This window comes from Osmerus eperlanus, chromosome 4 (assembly GCF_963692335.1).
Source record: "Osmerus eperlanus chromosome 4, fOsmEpe2.1, whole genome shotgun sequence".
NCBI lineage: Eukaryota > Metazoa > Chordata > Actinopteri > Osmeriformes > Osmeridae > Osmerus > Osmerus eperlanus.
In genome coordinates, this window is record NC_085021.1 from 15,163,562 (window position 1) to 15,180,048 (window position 16,487).

General features: G+C 43.4%; 3 protein-coding genes across 3 annotated transcripts; 2 read left to right on the forward strand and 1 right to left on the reverse strand.

Annotated features, from left to right (window-relative positions):
* Nucleotides 1-155: 155 nt before the first annotated feature.
* Nucleotides 156-5,429, forward strand: LOC134019558 (sodium-dependent lysophosphatidylcholine symporter 1-like). Its single transcript, XM_062460518.1, has 14 exons — nt 156-272; nt 597-716; nt 841-965; nt 1,056-1,188; nt 1,627-1,705; nt 1,900-2,066; nt 2,803-2,893; nt 3,167-3,288; nt 3,396-3,479; nt 3,770-3,853; nt 3,967-4,079; nt 4,352-4,495; nt 4,699-4,875; nt 5,011-5,429. The coding sequence occupies exons 1-14, from the start codon at nt 156-158 to the stop codon at nt 5,324-5,326; spliced, it is 1,872 nt and encodes a 623-aa protein (XP_062316502.1). The 3' UTR covers nt 5,327-5,429.
* A 159-nt stretch (nt 5,430-5,588) lies between these two features.
* LOC134019114 (peptidyl-prolyl cis-trans isomerase FKBP1A) lies at nt 5,589-8,446 on the forward strand. Its single transcript, XM_062459662.1, has 5 exons — nt 5,589-5,728; nt 5,840-5,887; nt 6,505-6,617; nt 6,703-6,874; nt 7,124-8,446. The coding sequence occupies exons 1-4, from the start codon at nt 5,692-5,694 to the stop codon at nt 6,829-6,831; spliced, it is 327 nt and encodes a 108-aa protein (XP_062315646.1). The 5' UTR covers nt 5,589-5,691; the 3' UTR covers nt 6,832-6,874; nt 7,124-8,446.
* Nucleotides 8,237-14,442, reverse strand: LOC134019057 (syntaphilin). The gene is made up of 8 exons (XM_062459562.1): nt 14,283-14,442; nt 14,074-14,184; nt 13,883-13,957; nt 12,363-13,555; nt 11,190-11,291; nt 10,885-11,016; nt 10,406-10,555; nt 8,237-10,297 (listed from the first exon to the last, which is right to left on the reverse strand). Exons 5-8 carry the CDS (start codon nt 11,231-11,233, stop codon nt 9,061-9,063), a joined length of 1,563 nt encoding a protein of 520 aa, XP_062315546.1. The 5' UTR covers nt 11,234-11,291; nt 12,363-13,555; nt 13,883-13,957; nt 14,074-14,184; nt 14,283-14,442; the 3' UTR covers nt 8,237-9,060.
* Nucleotides 14,443-16,487: the final 2,045 nt, after the last annotated feature.

Consider the following 16,487-nt stretch of genomic DNA (forward strand, 5'->3'; position numbering starts at 1 on the left):
GCCGACAGAGAAACCCACTATAGTAGTTGATATAAACACCAGAAGAAAGACATAATGCTGAAAGTTTAAAACAGAGACTCTGTAGCAAGGCGTATGATTGATCTTTTGGAGTGGACTAAATGTACCAGTGAGGGCATTTTGCTCTCTAACTAAAGATGAGTTGCCTCAAGAACTTGACAGATGAGCTACTGACCCTGAAGAGTCAGCTACCAGCCGGTGGCGCTGACCGTCAGAGCAGAAACAAGTGCAAGGACAGTCAGCCCCAGACAAATGTAAGCTAAATCATTATTTTATGGGTTTGTTCATTTTTTATGTCAGTTTGTGTCTGCATAGAATATTATACTGTAAGTATAGCAACTAACTTTGGAATATAATGTTGTTCTTCTTGAACTTTGAAATATGCTCGCTGTATGGTCATAATCAATTTATTCAGCAACATTGTGATAGGTACACTACACATACATTGATTTCTGCCAGGGTTGTGTTACTAGGATGGACATATAGGATGGACATATAATACCCAAACATTTCCTGTTCTCTTCCCTCTCTACGTAACACTTATCTGTCTGTCTCTGTCTGGTATCTGGTCATTGTAGCATCCAGGAGGGATCCCTCTGGTCAGGAAGCTGTGCTATGCAGTTGGAGGAGTGCCCAATAATATGACAAATGTTGCCATAGGTTTCTCCATACAGATATTTTTACTGGATGTAGTACAGGTGGGTATGGGTGTTTGACGTTTCTGATGTCGTTTACTTGTGCTTACTTGTGTCTACTGTCTTATGTGACTGTCTGTGTGAACACCTATCTTGGGTCGGTCATGTAAGTGTTGGTTCTTCACAGATGGATGCCTTCTATGTGTCTCTGATATTGTTTGTGAGTCATGCCTGGGATGCTGTAACTGACCCGCTGGTGGGATATCTGGTCAGCCGGAGTCGCTGGACTCCCATTGGAAAATTCATGCCATGGTCAGTGGCTCTCAGTGACAAAACTGAAATAACGTGTCATGCTTGCTCTTCCATCTTCAGCTTGTGATCTTGTGTTTCTGTGTCTTTCAGGGTGGTTGTGTCCATGCCTTTGGCAGTCCTCTCCTATCTTCTGCTGTGGTTTGTGCCTCGGGGCTCCATGTCGCAGGCCTTCAGTGTTCCGTGGTACCTCACAGCCAGCTGTCTGTTTGAGACCCTCATGAGTGTGAGATGTAAAGCCTTGTCATACACCATGGCAACCACACAGCACTTCTCACCTCCCACACACAGCCCCCATTTCATCTCTTGGTGTTACATCCCTCTCAACATGATAAGAAGGCTCCATCGGTGTTGTGTTATTTTAATGCAGTGGTTTGCAATCTTACTGTCTTTAAGAGTATGATTACGTATGTTATCATGAGGATTATGCCTTTAAAAAAGGAATTACATGTAATGCGCCATTTTCTTCCCTTTTCGGTGTTGCCATGGTAACTGCATCAAATGTCATGTTCTTCCCCTGTTACTGTGACCATGGTTACTACTGCATGCCTCACGCTCTGCTTACTGCAGAGCGTGAGGCTGTCACTATGGCTACAGCATCCTTCAAATTCACAGTACCCTAGTTTACAATGTCACCATGGTTTCTGTCCCTCTCTGTCCACAGTGCTTCCATGTGCCTTACCTTTCACTCAACATGTTTTTGGGGGGAGATGAGAGGGACAGAGACTCTGCCACAGCCTACAGTAAGAGCTTGTCACGCTCTCTTTCACACTATTACTTATTCAGTAGTGTCAGCCCTGGGTTTTCCTGACTCCCTGGCTTTCATTTCTGTCCTGATTTTACACATGTAAGACCCCACATTGCATTCCTGGAGTTACTGTGTCTATCCACAACATTTTCTTTCCCAAGTCTTTTTTTCTCTCTCCCCTCTGCCAAGGAATGAGTGTGGAGATGATGGCCATGCTTGTGGGCTCAATGATTCAGGGCCAGGTTGTGGCAGTATACAACACTGAGCGACAAGGAGCATGTGAACAAGTGAACCAGAGCACCGAGCTAGCTCAGAACATCCCTACCACACCACACACAGATACACTGCAGCCCACGGTAACCCTATATCTATGTACCTCAAAGACTCAATGCTGGGTGTGAGAATTGCTTTGCCCACGAACACTGGCAGTCTCAGGGATATAACATTACACTAAAATTACCTCTACTTTACTTAACAAAGGGCTTTGTTGGGCCTATGTGTGTGTGGGTGGGTGGGTGAGTGTGAGGGGTTATACACAACAATCTGTGTGTTTATCAATATACAGTCATCACATCATCTCAAGAGTTGGCAAAAGTACACACATTCTTCACTCAAGTAGAAGTACAGATATTCATGTTTAAAAAAAAAAAAAAAAGTTGAAGTACTGACTACACTTTTTCACTCAAGTTAAAGTAAAGAAGCATGGGCTCTGACACATACTTAAGTAAAAAATATCCATCACTACTACCTGTTTTAGTGTCACGCTAGTAGTTGGACCTTACATCATATTAATACATTATTACAAAAGGACACCCAACGCATTTGCCAGGAATCCTTTTTGACGCAGACAATTTCGATCATCTCCCTCATATATGGCCATGGGTGATCAGGAATGTCTCTATGCTCAGTCCAGTTGAACAGTGTAATAACAGTGAAATGACAGTGAGAAAGTAAAAAGTTCGAAAAATAAAGAGTGAAGTTAAGTATTGATCCCAGAAAAATCTACTTAAGTACAGTAATGAAGTATTTGTGCTTTGTTACTTCCCATCTCTGCAGAATATTTTAACGTGAGTTCTGTATTTTTCACCCCAGCGAAAGGCATTCATGACCTCTGCCCTGGTCATGAGTGGCCTGTTCTTCCTCTCCTGCATGGTCCTATTCCTGGGGGTGAAAGAGCAGCAGGGTGAGTCAGGGGTGAGAGGTCAGAGGTGGGCAATCCTGGGTTAGTTCTGGGCTACGAGGCACAACAAATAAACATAATAGAAAGCCACCATTGGGTCAAGAAGTTAGTGCTGAGAGGCATTGGCGTAAGATGATTTCATAAACACTAACAGCATTTCCACTTCTTTAAAGAAGAAGGATATTAAGCAAGTTATGCCACAGTAAAGCAGCCTAAAGCAGCGGTTTTCAAGTTAATTCTCTGTTCTCCTTTTTCTTTTTTGTGTTTTACTTGCAGCTCCGCTCTGCACACAGGAGATAGTGCACATATCCTATCTCTCTTCTCTAAAGATGCTTGTGGGCCACGTTCCATATCAAAGATTGGTACTTGGATTCCTCTTTGTTGCACTTTCCTTCCAGGTAAGGTCTTGCCTGAATCAAGTAACTAATCACATAACTTGTGTATACATCATCATAGTTTTATCCATGTGTGCTGGTCATTCATCTATTATTCCTTATTTCCATAGATGTCCTTGGGGAACTTTGCCCTGTTTTGCAGCCATGCAGCTGGGCTTGGAGCTCAGTTCCAACATCTACTGTTGGTTCTTCTGGTTAGATCTCACCAATTGATGAAAACAGTAGACCCTGTGTCACATACCTTCCCACGACATTTTGTCCATTTTATGTATCAGGCACAAACGTGACGACACAGCCACCGCCATCCCACTGACTGTCCTATAGTTTCATCCATTGTCAAGATGTATCTTTCTGACACCCACAAAAGCATCCACTGAAATTAGCATAGAATGGCAAACATGGCTTGGGGGAGGTTTCAATATGGGAAAGTTTGATCTTCCAAGCATGCAGTGTGCTTTTCATATATTTTCTTGTGTCTTACCAGATTGCAGCAACAATAACAGTTCCACTGTGGCAGGTCCTTCTGGTACGAGTTGGGAAAAAGACTACACTCTTCATCGGTCTATCAGTAAGCACATGGTTTCCCCCCCTCATAACAATGTCAATTTCTGCATCACAATTAAGATAGCATTCCATCATGTTTGCTTCCTGTATTGTGTATGTTTATTTTGCATCCTGTAGCTGTTCATCCCTGCTGTAGTGGTCATAGCTTCTGTGCCAAGCAACCTGCCAGTCTTCATGATCATGTGCGTTTTGATGGGATGCAGTCTGGCCACCATGTTCCTGTTGCCGTGGTGAGTCAGAGCTCAGACACAGCCCGCAGCCCCCAGCCCTGCCTTGCTGCTACACTCTGCCTAGGCCTCTGTCACTTCTAATGAGAATCAACACTGAGAGCAACAACAGTGTCTTGAGATTTGCACACAATTCATTTACATAACCCTCCCTTCCTGGACAGCCTGTCTGTCAAGTGTTGAATGTTCCGTACAGTTTAGAAAACTGGTAATTCATGCAATACAAGAATCTTTAGTTGGGATATTAGAGCCAGCAATGTTACTGTGTTCTGCAGGTCCATGCTCCCAGATGTGGTAGATGACTTTGCCGTTAGAAACCCCTGCTGCAAGGAGCTGGAGCCCCTGTTCTTCTCCTGCTATGCATTCTGCAGTAAGCTAGGGGGAGGACTGTCTGCTGGAATCTCAACCATGGTATTACAGTGAGTCATCCCTCCATCTGTCCCTCCATCCACCTGCTCCTTCTTGACTTTCTTACCCTCTCTCTTTCTCTCTGTCTCTCTTTTTGTCTCTCTTTCTCTTCTATGTTCCTCCTCTATTGTCATTTTCCAGTTGTAGTAGTCAGTGACATTTGTGTGTGGATGTGGATGTTTTGATACATTTGTATTTGTATTGTGTTTTACAGTTTTGCTGGTTACGATGCGGGTGGGTGTAGCCATGGTGACAATGTGGTGATAGCTCTGATTGTGCTGTTTGGCCCCGTGCCCATCATTCTGCTGCTTGTGGGGTTGCTCTTTTTTTTCTTTTACCCAATCAACGAGGAACGCCGCCTCCAGAACCAATCAGAGCTGGCCAGAATGAAGTGCGTTTTCCTGTATATGGCATACACAGTTTATTAGCAGAGCTCACAATAAAGGAATTAAAACATTTTGTTTGAATTCTAATGTTTGAATTCTAATGTTAAAAAACAGTTCTGTTCCATTGTTCTGCTCATCAGGCTAGAAGCTGTATTACCAACATATGGAGGAAATGATGCTCAATCAAGACGCAGACCATCCAGTCAGACATCAAGCTTGAAGTCTCAGCCAATTCTGAAGTCCAGCTCAGTCAAGTCTTACACAAAGACAATTCACAATTATGATAGAAAACACATAAAGTTGAAAAATCCATGTGTTACCTTTTTCGTGCCCACTCACTGTATTCACGATGGGAATCTCCATTCTTCTTTATGTGAGAGCCACCCAGGATACCCTTCATTAGGTTCTGGACAAGATGACCAACATAATCCTAAATCTAAAGTTACATGGGTATAGCCAAAATTACAAATCCACGTAGATATAGGTTTTAATGGCCGTTTTATTAACCATGGGACTATTTGTTTGAAGAAAGGAAATAAAACACTGTACAATGTTTTACAAATACACGTTTGAGTAGGCGATTGTTCTTAGCTCTATTCCTACGCTAAGTCCACAATAAAGACATTTTTTAAACGTCATGATGTTGAGTGAAATTGCTGTAATTTGATGTCTGTAAACTATCACCATTTATCATATCACAAAGACGGATATTAATTTGCATATATGTCTGGCCTATTTATGTCTGGCCCTCCCCCTGTTTTAAATCCGCTGAACCTCCGGCTTCCGCTTGCATTGTGAGGAGAGAGAGAGAGAGAAGCAAAATGGGAGTAGAAATTGAGACCATAGCCGCTGGTGATGGTAAGGCATAATTGCTTTGACATAATGGTTATTTTTGACAAGAAATACGAGGATTTGGATTTTGAATGTGGCCATCTTATATCTGCTTTTTCGCCATATTTCCTCTTTCAGGGCGAACGTTTCCTAAAAAGGGACAGACCGTCGTTGTGCACTATGTCGGTGAGTCAGTCTCCGAGGGTTAGCGAGAATGGCATAGCTACACTAACTGCTAAGCCAGTGTGACAAGGCTAACGTTGCTATATCGTATTACTGTATGAATGTTGGTTTAGCTTTTAGGGCGTAGCTAGTGCTAGCTGTCATCAGAGAATCAATCTTATGCCCTACAAATGTTTATTTTATTTTAATGCTAGCTTCACACTTTTCTCTTTTTCTAAATCCTGGTATACCACTGTCCTCGAAGTGAGTGGTTACTGATGACAAATTCACATCCTAAATTGGATCTGTATTTAGCCTCCTAGCTAGCTCTTTTTGTCAATGCTAGCTAGCTGGCCAGCTATTGTTGCTAGCTAACATTAGTTTAGCCAACTGATCAGGTTAGGCCCAAATCAAGCTAGCTAGCTAGCTCAACCAATAGCTAATGTAGATAGTGCTAACTCGTGCACCAATGGGACTAGCTACGGATTAAACCGATATTATGATAATTTAGTGGTGCTCCTAATGGTTAAAATGTATTACAAGGACGTGCTATTGTGAGAACTCAGGTGTGAATCGTTTGCGGTGGTGTATAAATAAACTAGCGGAAGGCTAATGGTTTTCATTGATTCCTGCTATTTCAGGTTCACTGACAGATGGAACAAAGTTCGACTCTTCCCGGGACAGGGGCAAACCCTTCAAATTCAAGATTGGGAAGCAGGAGGTTATTCGTGGCTGGGAGGAAGGAGTTGCCCAGGTAAGCGTCCTTTTGGCTAAAGCAGTTATCTAAACTGTACACAATCCAAACGAATTCATTTCAAATTATTGTGAATGTTTTACAGATGAGTGTTGGCCAGCGGGCAAAGTTGACCTGCTCACCAGACTTTGCTTATGGCAGCAAAGGACACCCAGGCATAATCCCACCCAATGCTACCCTCATCTTCGATGTGGAGCTGCTTGGCCTGGAATGAAGCTCGTGCTCTCACTTTGTCTAATTCCACTCAGATTTTCAGGGTGAGAGCACTTGACTGTTTAAATCAGAAGCTAAGCAAGTATCAAATTATTACAAAATTGTTCATGTGCCATTGTTGCTTGTGCATACTCAGATGCTGTCTAAACTCTTAGGGAACATTTATACAGTATCAAGAGCTTAAGTGATAATCTTGTGTGTTTTAATAAGCTTTGGTACTCGTCTCCTATAATCCTCTCATTTGTGTCTTTACTGTTAAATCACAGCACTGCTTCTTTTATCACTGTCCCCAGGTTGACTCCTATCTCGGGAACATGGAGGAAAAAGCTAACGGAAGATTTCTGCACTTGATTCCTGTAAAGGACTCATGCTATAGCTTCACCACTTCACTCTCCTTTCCATTTTAGATACAAATTGTTGTCACTTGCTTCAATTATTCTCTAGCTGTATTGTAGAACCTGTATTGTAACAATTCATAGGCCATACCTTTTTAGAGATGTCATTTTCTTCTGTTATGTTTTTTTTTTATGGTGATGTTTTTTGTATTTTCCTTTAATTTCGCTAGTCCTAGCTGCCACCAGGACCAGGTTTCTCACTCACACACACAATTTTGGATAAAGTGTCATTACCCAAATATTAAATCAATCTCATTCCTTTGGGTCAGGGAGTGGCCTTGCTTTAGAAAATGTATTGATTGCAATTATGAAAAACTGATTGAAGAGTAAAAAAAGAAAAGAATAAATGACTTTCCCACATGGATTAGTTGTATGAGTATATAAAAAAAAAGTTGGCGTTTAGTCTATATGGTGCTTCTAGAGTTTCTCATTTGTTGAATAATTGACACAATGTTTTAAGTATATTGCACGTGTATTGGCATATTAACCCCATGTTCGCAGCACAGTCACGGGACATGCCACAATCAATTACTATAATCAAAAAGTATTTCATAGGTATTCTCATTTTTCTTCAAATTTACTGGATGTTTACAATGCTCCACCTGCATCTCCCTACACATCAAAGTGTGGCCTTCATACCACACTTTTTTTTTCTTCTATTCCCTTTGGAGGTTTGGAGAGGGTTTTTTCTAGACTTCAGAGGGAGTCGTCTAATTTATCAAACTCGCTGATTTCCCAAAGGCATTGTTTTATAGCATGCATTAAAAAGAAAAGAGAAATCAAGGCAACTTCCAATGTATTTTCAAAGGAAACAAGATATTCAGACCTATTCAAATTGTGTATTCTACAGCTTGTGCATTTTCATCACATTTCGACATTGCTTTTCTCATTGCTTTTGACATCTGTATTTAAATGACTGAAAATTCTACTGTTGCAGTAATAGCACTATAATACAGTTAATACAGGATTTAACGATATACAAAGCAACTTAATTTTCTTTTAAAATTGGGGATAAGCTACTGGAAATAAAGATTGGTCTCGGCTTTATAACTGTACAGATAAAGATGAAAAGTGATGTTCCAACTAAGTGGCGCCCTCACTGTAATGTAACATTTGGTATTTATGGTGACATCAGTTCTATTACTACCTAGTCTTTGATTTTGACAGTCAATTTAACCAATGAAACCAGGGACCCCTGTAATAAAATAATTATCTTACACAGCCGTGCAAATTATGCTTTTTCATTCAAGATTCCACAGAAAAATAATTATAACATTCAACATTTGACAAGAACTTTCTCATTCTGGTCTTCATTCATTTAGCTGTTCATACAAGAGGGAAACTGCTAATGATTTGGATAGAAAAACAAACTGGGTTAAGGTGTTACAAAAAAGTTTCACAGAGTTCAAGGAGCAGTGGGATGCATTGCATCAAAGGGTTCAAGGGTCAAATATTGTCCTGTCTTTAGAAGTTCAGTTCAATGGTTTGTGGAGGAGGGGGAGTATCTCACCAGGGTTATGTGCAATGAGATGTTCAGTTTGGAAAGCAGCACAGAATGCAGAGCATTAAAAATTGCACTAGAAATTGCATTTGATTTCTTCTTCAATAGCAAGGCATGACTGGGAAGATACAACACATAGTAAATAAACCAGGGTCACGACTTGAGAACCCAGTTGCAGTCTTAAAATTTTTAACAGAACAATCCTATCATGTCATCCTCATGCCATAGTATGTGGTTAAGACAGGAGGAAAGACAAAAGTAATACTAATTGTGGCTGTGGTTCTTGGAGGTGGGGTTGCATGGCAACTGAAAGAGATCTAAGGTGAAGCGGTACTCAGATAGAGGTTGCACCATTCATGGTGGTAGGCCCACGACCTCTGCCAGCGCCCCTTCGACGTAAGGAGTGGAGCGCTACAGCACAGCAGCCCCTTAGCAGAGAGCCAATGTGGTACACAGGCAGAACCTCCCGTGGTGCCCCACGGCACAGCCAGGCCACTGTTGGTACCACTGGCATGGCCAGAGCGAACAAATCCACCAGGAAGTATCTGCTCCAGTGGCTCCGCTGCGGAGGACCTTCTTCTCCTTCCACATTATTTTCACTTTCTGCTTCAGCCTCTGCCTCCACTTCCACCACGGTTGCTGCCTGGTGGACCCCAGGAGAGGGCTGGCAGGTCTGGGCCATGGTCGGCAACACTGTGATCTCCACGGGTCTATCTGGAGGCAGTGGCTCTATGCTATAGGCCAGCTGGGGGGGGGGCGAGGAAGACAAGGAGGGAGGGAATGGCTGTGTCTCAGAGGGGGTGACATTTGCTGTTGCTAGAGAGATGATACTCAGCTCATCGCCCCCTCCTTCCTCAGAAAGCCAAGTGATGGTGGGGCTACAGGCTTGGGATCTGACCTCTGGCTTGCTCTCTGCCACAGGAACAGGAACAGGGACAGCAGCTGGAGCTACGGGTGCTGGTGGGGCCTCCTCCTGGGGCAAGTGCAAGAACAGGTGGTGGTGTGGGAGGTACGTGTGCCCAGTGCACCTGCAGCTGCTACTGAGTGACTGGCATGAGTGGGAGACGGGCAGTACAGCCCCCCCACTACACAGCCTCTCGTAGGTGGAGGAGCGTGGTACGCTAGCAGTGGGGGGCCCACGAGCATGGACTGGTGTGGCCTGCTCTGACAGCAGGGCAGCCTCCAACAGCAGGTGGGTTCGCACATCAGCACGTGGCACTCCACAGAGGTCGGGGGCATTTCCCTCACGGTCTAGCTGCAGAGCTAGCCCTTCACTGCTCATTCGGGTGTAAGTGGTGCTGCGGCTCAGTGTGCTGGCTGGAGAGCAGCCACAGGATCTGGACTTCCCAGACCAGGGTCCCTGTGGCCTTAGGTATGGCTTATGGTCATGGGGGTCTTGTTCTCGGGTGGCGAGGTTAGTTCTAACTGACTCGACAACCTCCTGGAGGTGCTGGATCTCCCTGCGGGCATCTTTCAGGGCCAGCTGGGCCTCCACACGGTGACACTCCTCCTCGATCCAGTCCTCCTGCATTCTACACAGCTGGGTCCTTAGTTCACCAATCTCACAGTCCCTGGTGGGGTTGGAGTGTGGATTATTACCATCTGAAGACCAACATGTATTTGTCTGTCAGATACCACATGGGTGGTACAGCCTTAGAGACACATAACCACTGACTCACCTGTGCTGAAGCCTGTCCACATTCTCCCTCAGTCTAGCACGCAGGTGTCGAATACAGACCTCCTTCTGCTGTAGGGGTGTGAGGTACTGCTCTGGAGTGGGCGGCCGAATCCCATGGTTGTCACTGCATGTGGTGTGTTTCGCCTGGCGCCTGCAATTACATGGTGGTGCAAAGCGGTGGCATGCATGCCATTATCATAGGCACCGATTGAACTCGTCGTTCGTTGAAGGTTGAATCCTGTATTCGTCTTATTCCTGTATCGAGTAGCTGACAGTGATTTTGAGCATGCTCTGTATCTTCCATATTTCATGATAAATTATGAATTGCAAGACTGCATTTCTCAGCAAAAATGGTCAGGAGCAGATGTTGAATTTTAATCCTTTAAAAAAAAATTAAGAGTGCAAGAAGTCTCTTTGCGGTGGGGGCTGACCCAAGTTATTTTTACCCCATTGGTATAAGTCAGATTTCCTGCATCTTACCTGGGTGTGCCAGGGTATGTCCGTGCTGTAGGGCTGCCTTCACTGCCCCTGCCAGACAAGGGGTAGGTATTGGTATTGGAGGCATCACTGTGGGAGTAGCGCCCACTTCCTCCACTGGTGCCCACCGACCGCCTAGATAAGAAATGTAATGTTACTAAACATTAAAAGAAGACGATTATTAACATTGCAGAATGAAACATTCTCAACAAAACAACAATTTGTAAACCCTTAAATAAGATTTAATATATAATACAATCATTCCTAAACATCACTTTTGTTGGCAGAGGACAGGGAAACAGCAGTACCTGCGCTGACCAGCAGAGGGCTTTCGACTAGGAGTGAGAGACATGGTGTGGCCCACCTCTACATCTGCTGCCGTGGCTACTGGCTAGATGGATGCCTTAGAGCTACAGAAATCAAGCATATTGCAAAAATACGTGTTTTTATACCACTGAGTATCAGCCCTGTATTTTCACATACTTGTTGTGGGGAAACTATGATTAACTCTTAGGCAGTGTATTTGAACCACCTTTAGCAAGTTTGTGATGGAACACTAACACATAGACCAAAGACAATAAAACAGGTTTGTTCTTGTGAATGTATAGTGCACTGTTGTTGCCAGCCTGTTTGGCAATCATTGATGGGAGTGCTTGCCGTCTGGCTTTCAGGACCCCTTCAACAATAATGGCTTTATTTACAAACCAGAGCAGGACACAAGGAAACACAGTGAGTTCATCGCCACATCACTGCAGTGAGCACTGCCTGCCATCTCTGATAACCATGGCCAGAGACAAGATTCACTGACATAGGAACTGAGGATAGCTATGGGTTAGGGTGATTACAGGCACTGAGAGTTTAAACCAAAGTACTAATTGAAACGGTGACAAACTAACAAAAACAGACATTACATGTAATCATTTAATTCTAATCATTTTAATCATGCGGAACATGACAGTGGAATGATCTACTTTGTGAGACACATATCGACAAAGCCTGCGCGTGGACCACCGCAACAAGTGGTGGAAACACGCAATGCTTTACGTAACGTGAGTGAGCATCAGCGGTATACTTGGTGGACAGGTGAACAAGGTAGCTTACTAACCAGGCCTAGCTGAAGCAAAATCCAATGCAATAAGCAAAAATGTTGCCATACAGATAAGAAAATGAGTTCAAGAATGAACATGTCTATTAGTGCGAACAAAACTATGACACCAATATAGCGCCAGTGCTTAAAGCGGCATACCATCACCATTACACACTAGCAGGTCAACAATTCTGCGTAATAACTGGATTCTTAGTAAAATCGCTGAATACTCCAGGTTTCTCTGTGACAGGTTACATCTATCTAGCACTGCCTGTATGCTTTCACACCTAATCTTACAAGTCTTTACATGATTAATAAAAAATCATGTGAAATCTTCTGAACAGGACAGGAATAGCTGGCCAAACTAATTTCGTCCTAGCTATGCCCTACTTACGATTCTGTAGGGGTATCGCCTGATTTTATCCTGGATGCAGGCATACCCGAAACGAAAGATTCCTGACAAAAGCACGAGTCTGAGAATTTACCATTTTCGCCAGATCAATGAACAGTCCTACATCGTGGTGTGCAATGTGTCCTCGCTGGACCTGTGGATGGGTGCAAAAACGTCACCAGTAGCATGTAAATGGATTCCGATGCTGATCATAAGGTGCTGCTGATGAGAGCCCATTCCTAAGCTTAGTCAATTGCGTATACCGCATCGTCTTAAAGAAACAGTGGCCTACTAGACAATGACGCTTTTGACGGTTTACGGTTATTTTCGCCAACATTTATTGGGCAAATGCGTCACTTACTCTCACTATCATCAAGATGTTGACTACGATAAGTAAAGTGGTTGGTGTAGTCAAATGAACATCCACATTAAATCTGGACTTTAATAACATATTTGGCTTAAAGTTAAGGCTGAATAACATGGGGTTAGGGTAATATAATATAGAGTTAGAATTATATAATTTAGTAAATATATGAATAGGTATAAATATCTGAACAATTGTATACATTTAGTGATTAAATGTATATGGATTTAACACTATTAAAAAGGGCTGCCATTCAAAGTTGACAATGAACAAGACAAACAAACTTGACTCCGTTATTAAGTGTATGAAACTGCAGAACTGAAATGCAGAACTAAACATTTCATTAGCCCAACGTCAAGCAAACTGCCATGTGGGAAGGAATACAAGGAAGCTAATACCTTTGTGAATAGTAAAGGCGATTTAACCATTTCATAAATGCCTGAGTGACCTACAATCCCAATTTGGTCACCTTCGTAAAAAGGATATGTATATCTTTCCATCAGCGTTGTCTATCCAAATGTCCACTACAGATGATGGTGCAGAATTCATCACAAGGCTTGTAAAGTCAAACTGCTGATAAGACACACCAGCATTGAGTCGTCCTAAATCATCATGTCGTATTATCGAGACTGCTCCTGCTCTATGACAGGTGGAAGCAGGGTCCAGCTGTCACAGTGACGTCGGTGTAAGGCCCGTTCTGGTGCAGGCAGAGAGCCTGCTGTTTCTTCAGCACCAGGAGGCAGAAGAAGGTTGCGGCGGCCTGTGAGCGGTTGCTCCCCTCACACAGCGTCAGCAAGCTGAACATGGCGTCGCTGCTGCTGCTGCTCTGCCTCTGTGACACAACACACCAAAACACGTGTGCACGGCAACTGAGTTTCTGTCCACTCTCACCCCCTAATCGTGCTCTGGCTCTCTAACATTTCAATCCTTGTCCTCTGTGACTGCGTTTGATTGTAATGGAATAAGGAGGCTCTATGGTGGGGTACCTTGAGAGAGGTGATCATAAAATATGTGCTTATGAATGTAAAGGTGTATATAGAACTTCATATGTGCACAATTCAAATAAATTAACTTAAAGTTACGTTAATTATGCTTTTGTATCCTTATGTCCAAAAAAAGATTGCAAGTTGGGTATATTGTATGTGTGGTTGTTTCTTACTTGAAGAGCATTTAGCAGGTTTTGCGCTCGACTGGTCATCCTCATCTCCTCAAAGTCCTGACTGTCCAGCATAGACTGGGGTTACAGACGACAACACATCACAGAGGGTACAGCAAACCTATACTGACAGTAATGATGATGTGGGCCTTTCAAAGGGTTGTGTGGGAGAGTACTCAGAACATATGAGGCACCTGAGTCCTTATCACAGAGAACTGAGTCTGCCCCTGGAATCCAGAATGATGAACAAGCATGGAGTCCTCAGATGGAAGATCAGGGTGAGAAACCTCCAACCTACTCCCGTTCTAAGAAAAGACACAGCATGGGGGAATAGGAAATAAAGGGATGGGAGAAGGGATAGGGGTCATCTTCTGTGTATGTGTGAACAGTACATGCTCTTTACATTTGCAGTGTCCCAGCAGTGCTCAGATGAGTTGTCAGTCATGTGATGAAGAGGAGTCAGCTCAACGTTGCGCCTCACTGCCTCGGGACCAACAGACTCTTGGAGAACACTGACGTTCACAGAAGGCACATCACCTATCTCTCTTTGATCTGTGAAGAACAGGCACTGGAAATGTTCAGTGTCATGAATAGTTAATATCCTGTTTGATTCCAAGTCCTAGAATATCAAGCCTCTTGTGTTGAGGTAGACATTTCTGTGTTCTTCGGAAGTTCTCACCCAAATGTCTGTCCTCTCGCATCACTTCTTGATCAACTTCACTAGCAGCTGTATGTGCTTTCCCTCTGAACACATTCTTGGTGTACAGCTGCAGACACAAGGGTTGCATCCAGATCCTAATCTACTCAGAGAAAGTTGATTACGGACTGGGTTTATCCTTTTCAGTACCTGCAGCAGCTGTGGATGTATGATAACACCACACAGTTGACTGAAGAGTGTGTCCACTCCTCCACTCTCTTTCCACTGCATGAGCTGGCGGGTGGGAGGGGCAATGTCCATGGCAACCTCCAAGTCAGGCCAGTCTGTGAGTTGCTCCCTGATGGCGTTGTTGGACAGCTCCTTGGTGCCGTCCACCACAAGTCTCCTTTTCCTCTTCCCCCTCTTCTTCTCAGACGAGGCTGAGGACAGTAGAGAACCACATTGAGGGGTTTGGTTCGTATTTTGGATCAAACATACTTTACGAAGAGAAAGATCTAGACCTACGTGTGACATCTACGGGTTCCAGATCAAAGGCTGACACCTCGTTGACTAGCAGAGGGGTCTCATCTAAAATAGGGGGGTCTTCCTCCATAGCCTCTGTGCTGTTTACATCTGAACAACAGACAGTACAATGTTAAGATGTCTTTTTTTATGTAATCCTCATTTTGGGCTGACTTCCAAGCATCAAAATCCCACAATCCAACGTAACTGGTTTCTATTCAGATTGACGCTCACTGTCTATAATATTAAATACTGCATAAGTACATATTTTGTATTGGAAATTTGGAAAACATGAATCTGTCACATAGCAATACCCTTGTGGTTTACAGCTATCGGTGGAGTCTCTGGGCTCTCATTTTGAGGTTCATATGGGAGGATGCCCGTCAACAGAGTATGCTCACTGGAGTTGGACATGAAATCTGAGAAGAAATAAAGAGATTTTAGAAGGATTGAGAATTTTATGCGAGAGAAAGAATCAAAGAACACAACACTTTAATCTTTTGTAAAAACACCATCTGATAAGACAGTACCAAGGATGTCAAATCCTTTGTTCTCATCACCAAAACCATCTCCATGGTGGGTCAGACTTTGGAAGCTCATGTCCATTATACCCCCATGGTAGGACTGGCTCTCATCTCCTACATTGATACATACAGAGTAAATGTGGAAGAATAAAAGAAACATTGCTGAAGGTAACTGTAGGGAATGTAATTATTTTTATATCATGAGGTTCGATAGACAGGCGTAGTCATTGAGTAGAGTCCTGACCCTCAGCAATGTCCTTGAATGTGTGAAAAGCATTTCCATAATCCTCTTTGAGAGTGATTTCCTCGGTTCGAGATTGATTCAGTGAGAAGTGGTCCACATCGTCTATGGTGCTATGGTAAAAACGAATTATAGAAAAGTCAGCAGAAATAATGACAGGCTGCCTATTCGACATACACATCACACAACAAAAACGAAATTGAAAAACAATAATCTGAGATTAGTAAACATCATGAATTGAGTGAGTGAGATGAGGGAGAGTAGGACGAACATACTTTAGGTCTGGTAGCTGTGACTCAAAGTCAGGGAAATTTTCCATCAATGTGATAGCTTTGAGGGTGGCCTCCAGTCCCTCAACCGGCAAGTCAGTCTGGCCTTTTGGAATAGCAAAGGAGTTCAGACAGCACTATATTTACATTTAGTCATTTAGCAGACGCTCTTATCCAGAGCGACTTACAGTAAGTACAGGGACATTCTACCCGAGGCAAGTAGGGTGAAGTGCACGGCCGGGAACCGAAACGGCAACCTAACCGCTCAGCCATCTGACCCCCCCACCCCATCTGATATACTACTTCCAATTATTGACATCAATGAAACATTGCCCTTGTAATAAGTACAAAGTATTAATGACCAACCTGGCCTGAATGACACTTTAATTTGGACCACTGCATCACTGCAGTCTGC

Bases quoted from the DNA above. Each gene is read 5' to 3' on its own strand.
- LOC134019558 (XM_062460518.1), top strand. From the start codon at position 156: ATGAGTTGCCTCAAGAACTTGACAGATGAGCTACTGACCCTGAAGAGT. The intron at 1,706-1,899 runs GTAAGAGCTTGT...CCCTCTGCCAAG, and splicing joins AGACTCTGCCACAGCCTACA to GAATGAGTGTGGAGATGATG. The intron at 4,876-5,010 runs GTGCGTTTTCCT...TCTGCTCATCAG, and splicing joins TCAGAGCTGGCCAGAATGAA to GCTAGAAGCTGTATTACCAA.
- LOC134019114 (XM_062459662.1), top strand. From the start codon at position 5,692: ATGGGAGTAGAAATTGAGACCATAGCCGCTGGTGATG. The intron at 5,888-6,504 runs GTGAGTCAGTCT...CTGCTATTTCAG, and splicing joins CGTCGTTGTGCACTATGTCG to GTTCACTGACAGATGGAACA. The intron at 6,618-6,702 runs GTAAGCGTCCTT...AATGTTTTACAG, and splicing joins GGGAGGAAGGAGTTGCCCAG to ATGAGTGTTGGCCAGCGGGC.
- LOC134019057 (XM_062459562.1), bottom strand. From the start codon at position 11,233: ATGTCTCTCACTCCTAGTCGAAAGCCCTCTGCTGGTCAGCGCAG. The intron at 11,017-11,189 runs GTACTGCTGTTT...TTTCTTATCTAG, and splicing joins CCCTCTGCTGGTCAGCGCAG to GCGGTCGGTGGGCACCAGTG. The intron at 10,298-10,405 runs GTGAGTCAGTGG...CAACCCCACCAG, and splicing joins GTGGACAGGCTTCAGCACAG to GGACTGTGAGATTGGTGAAC.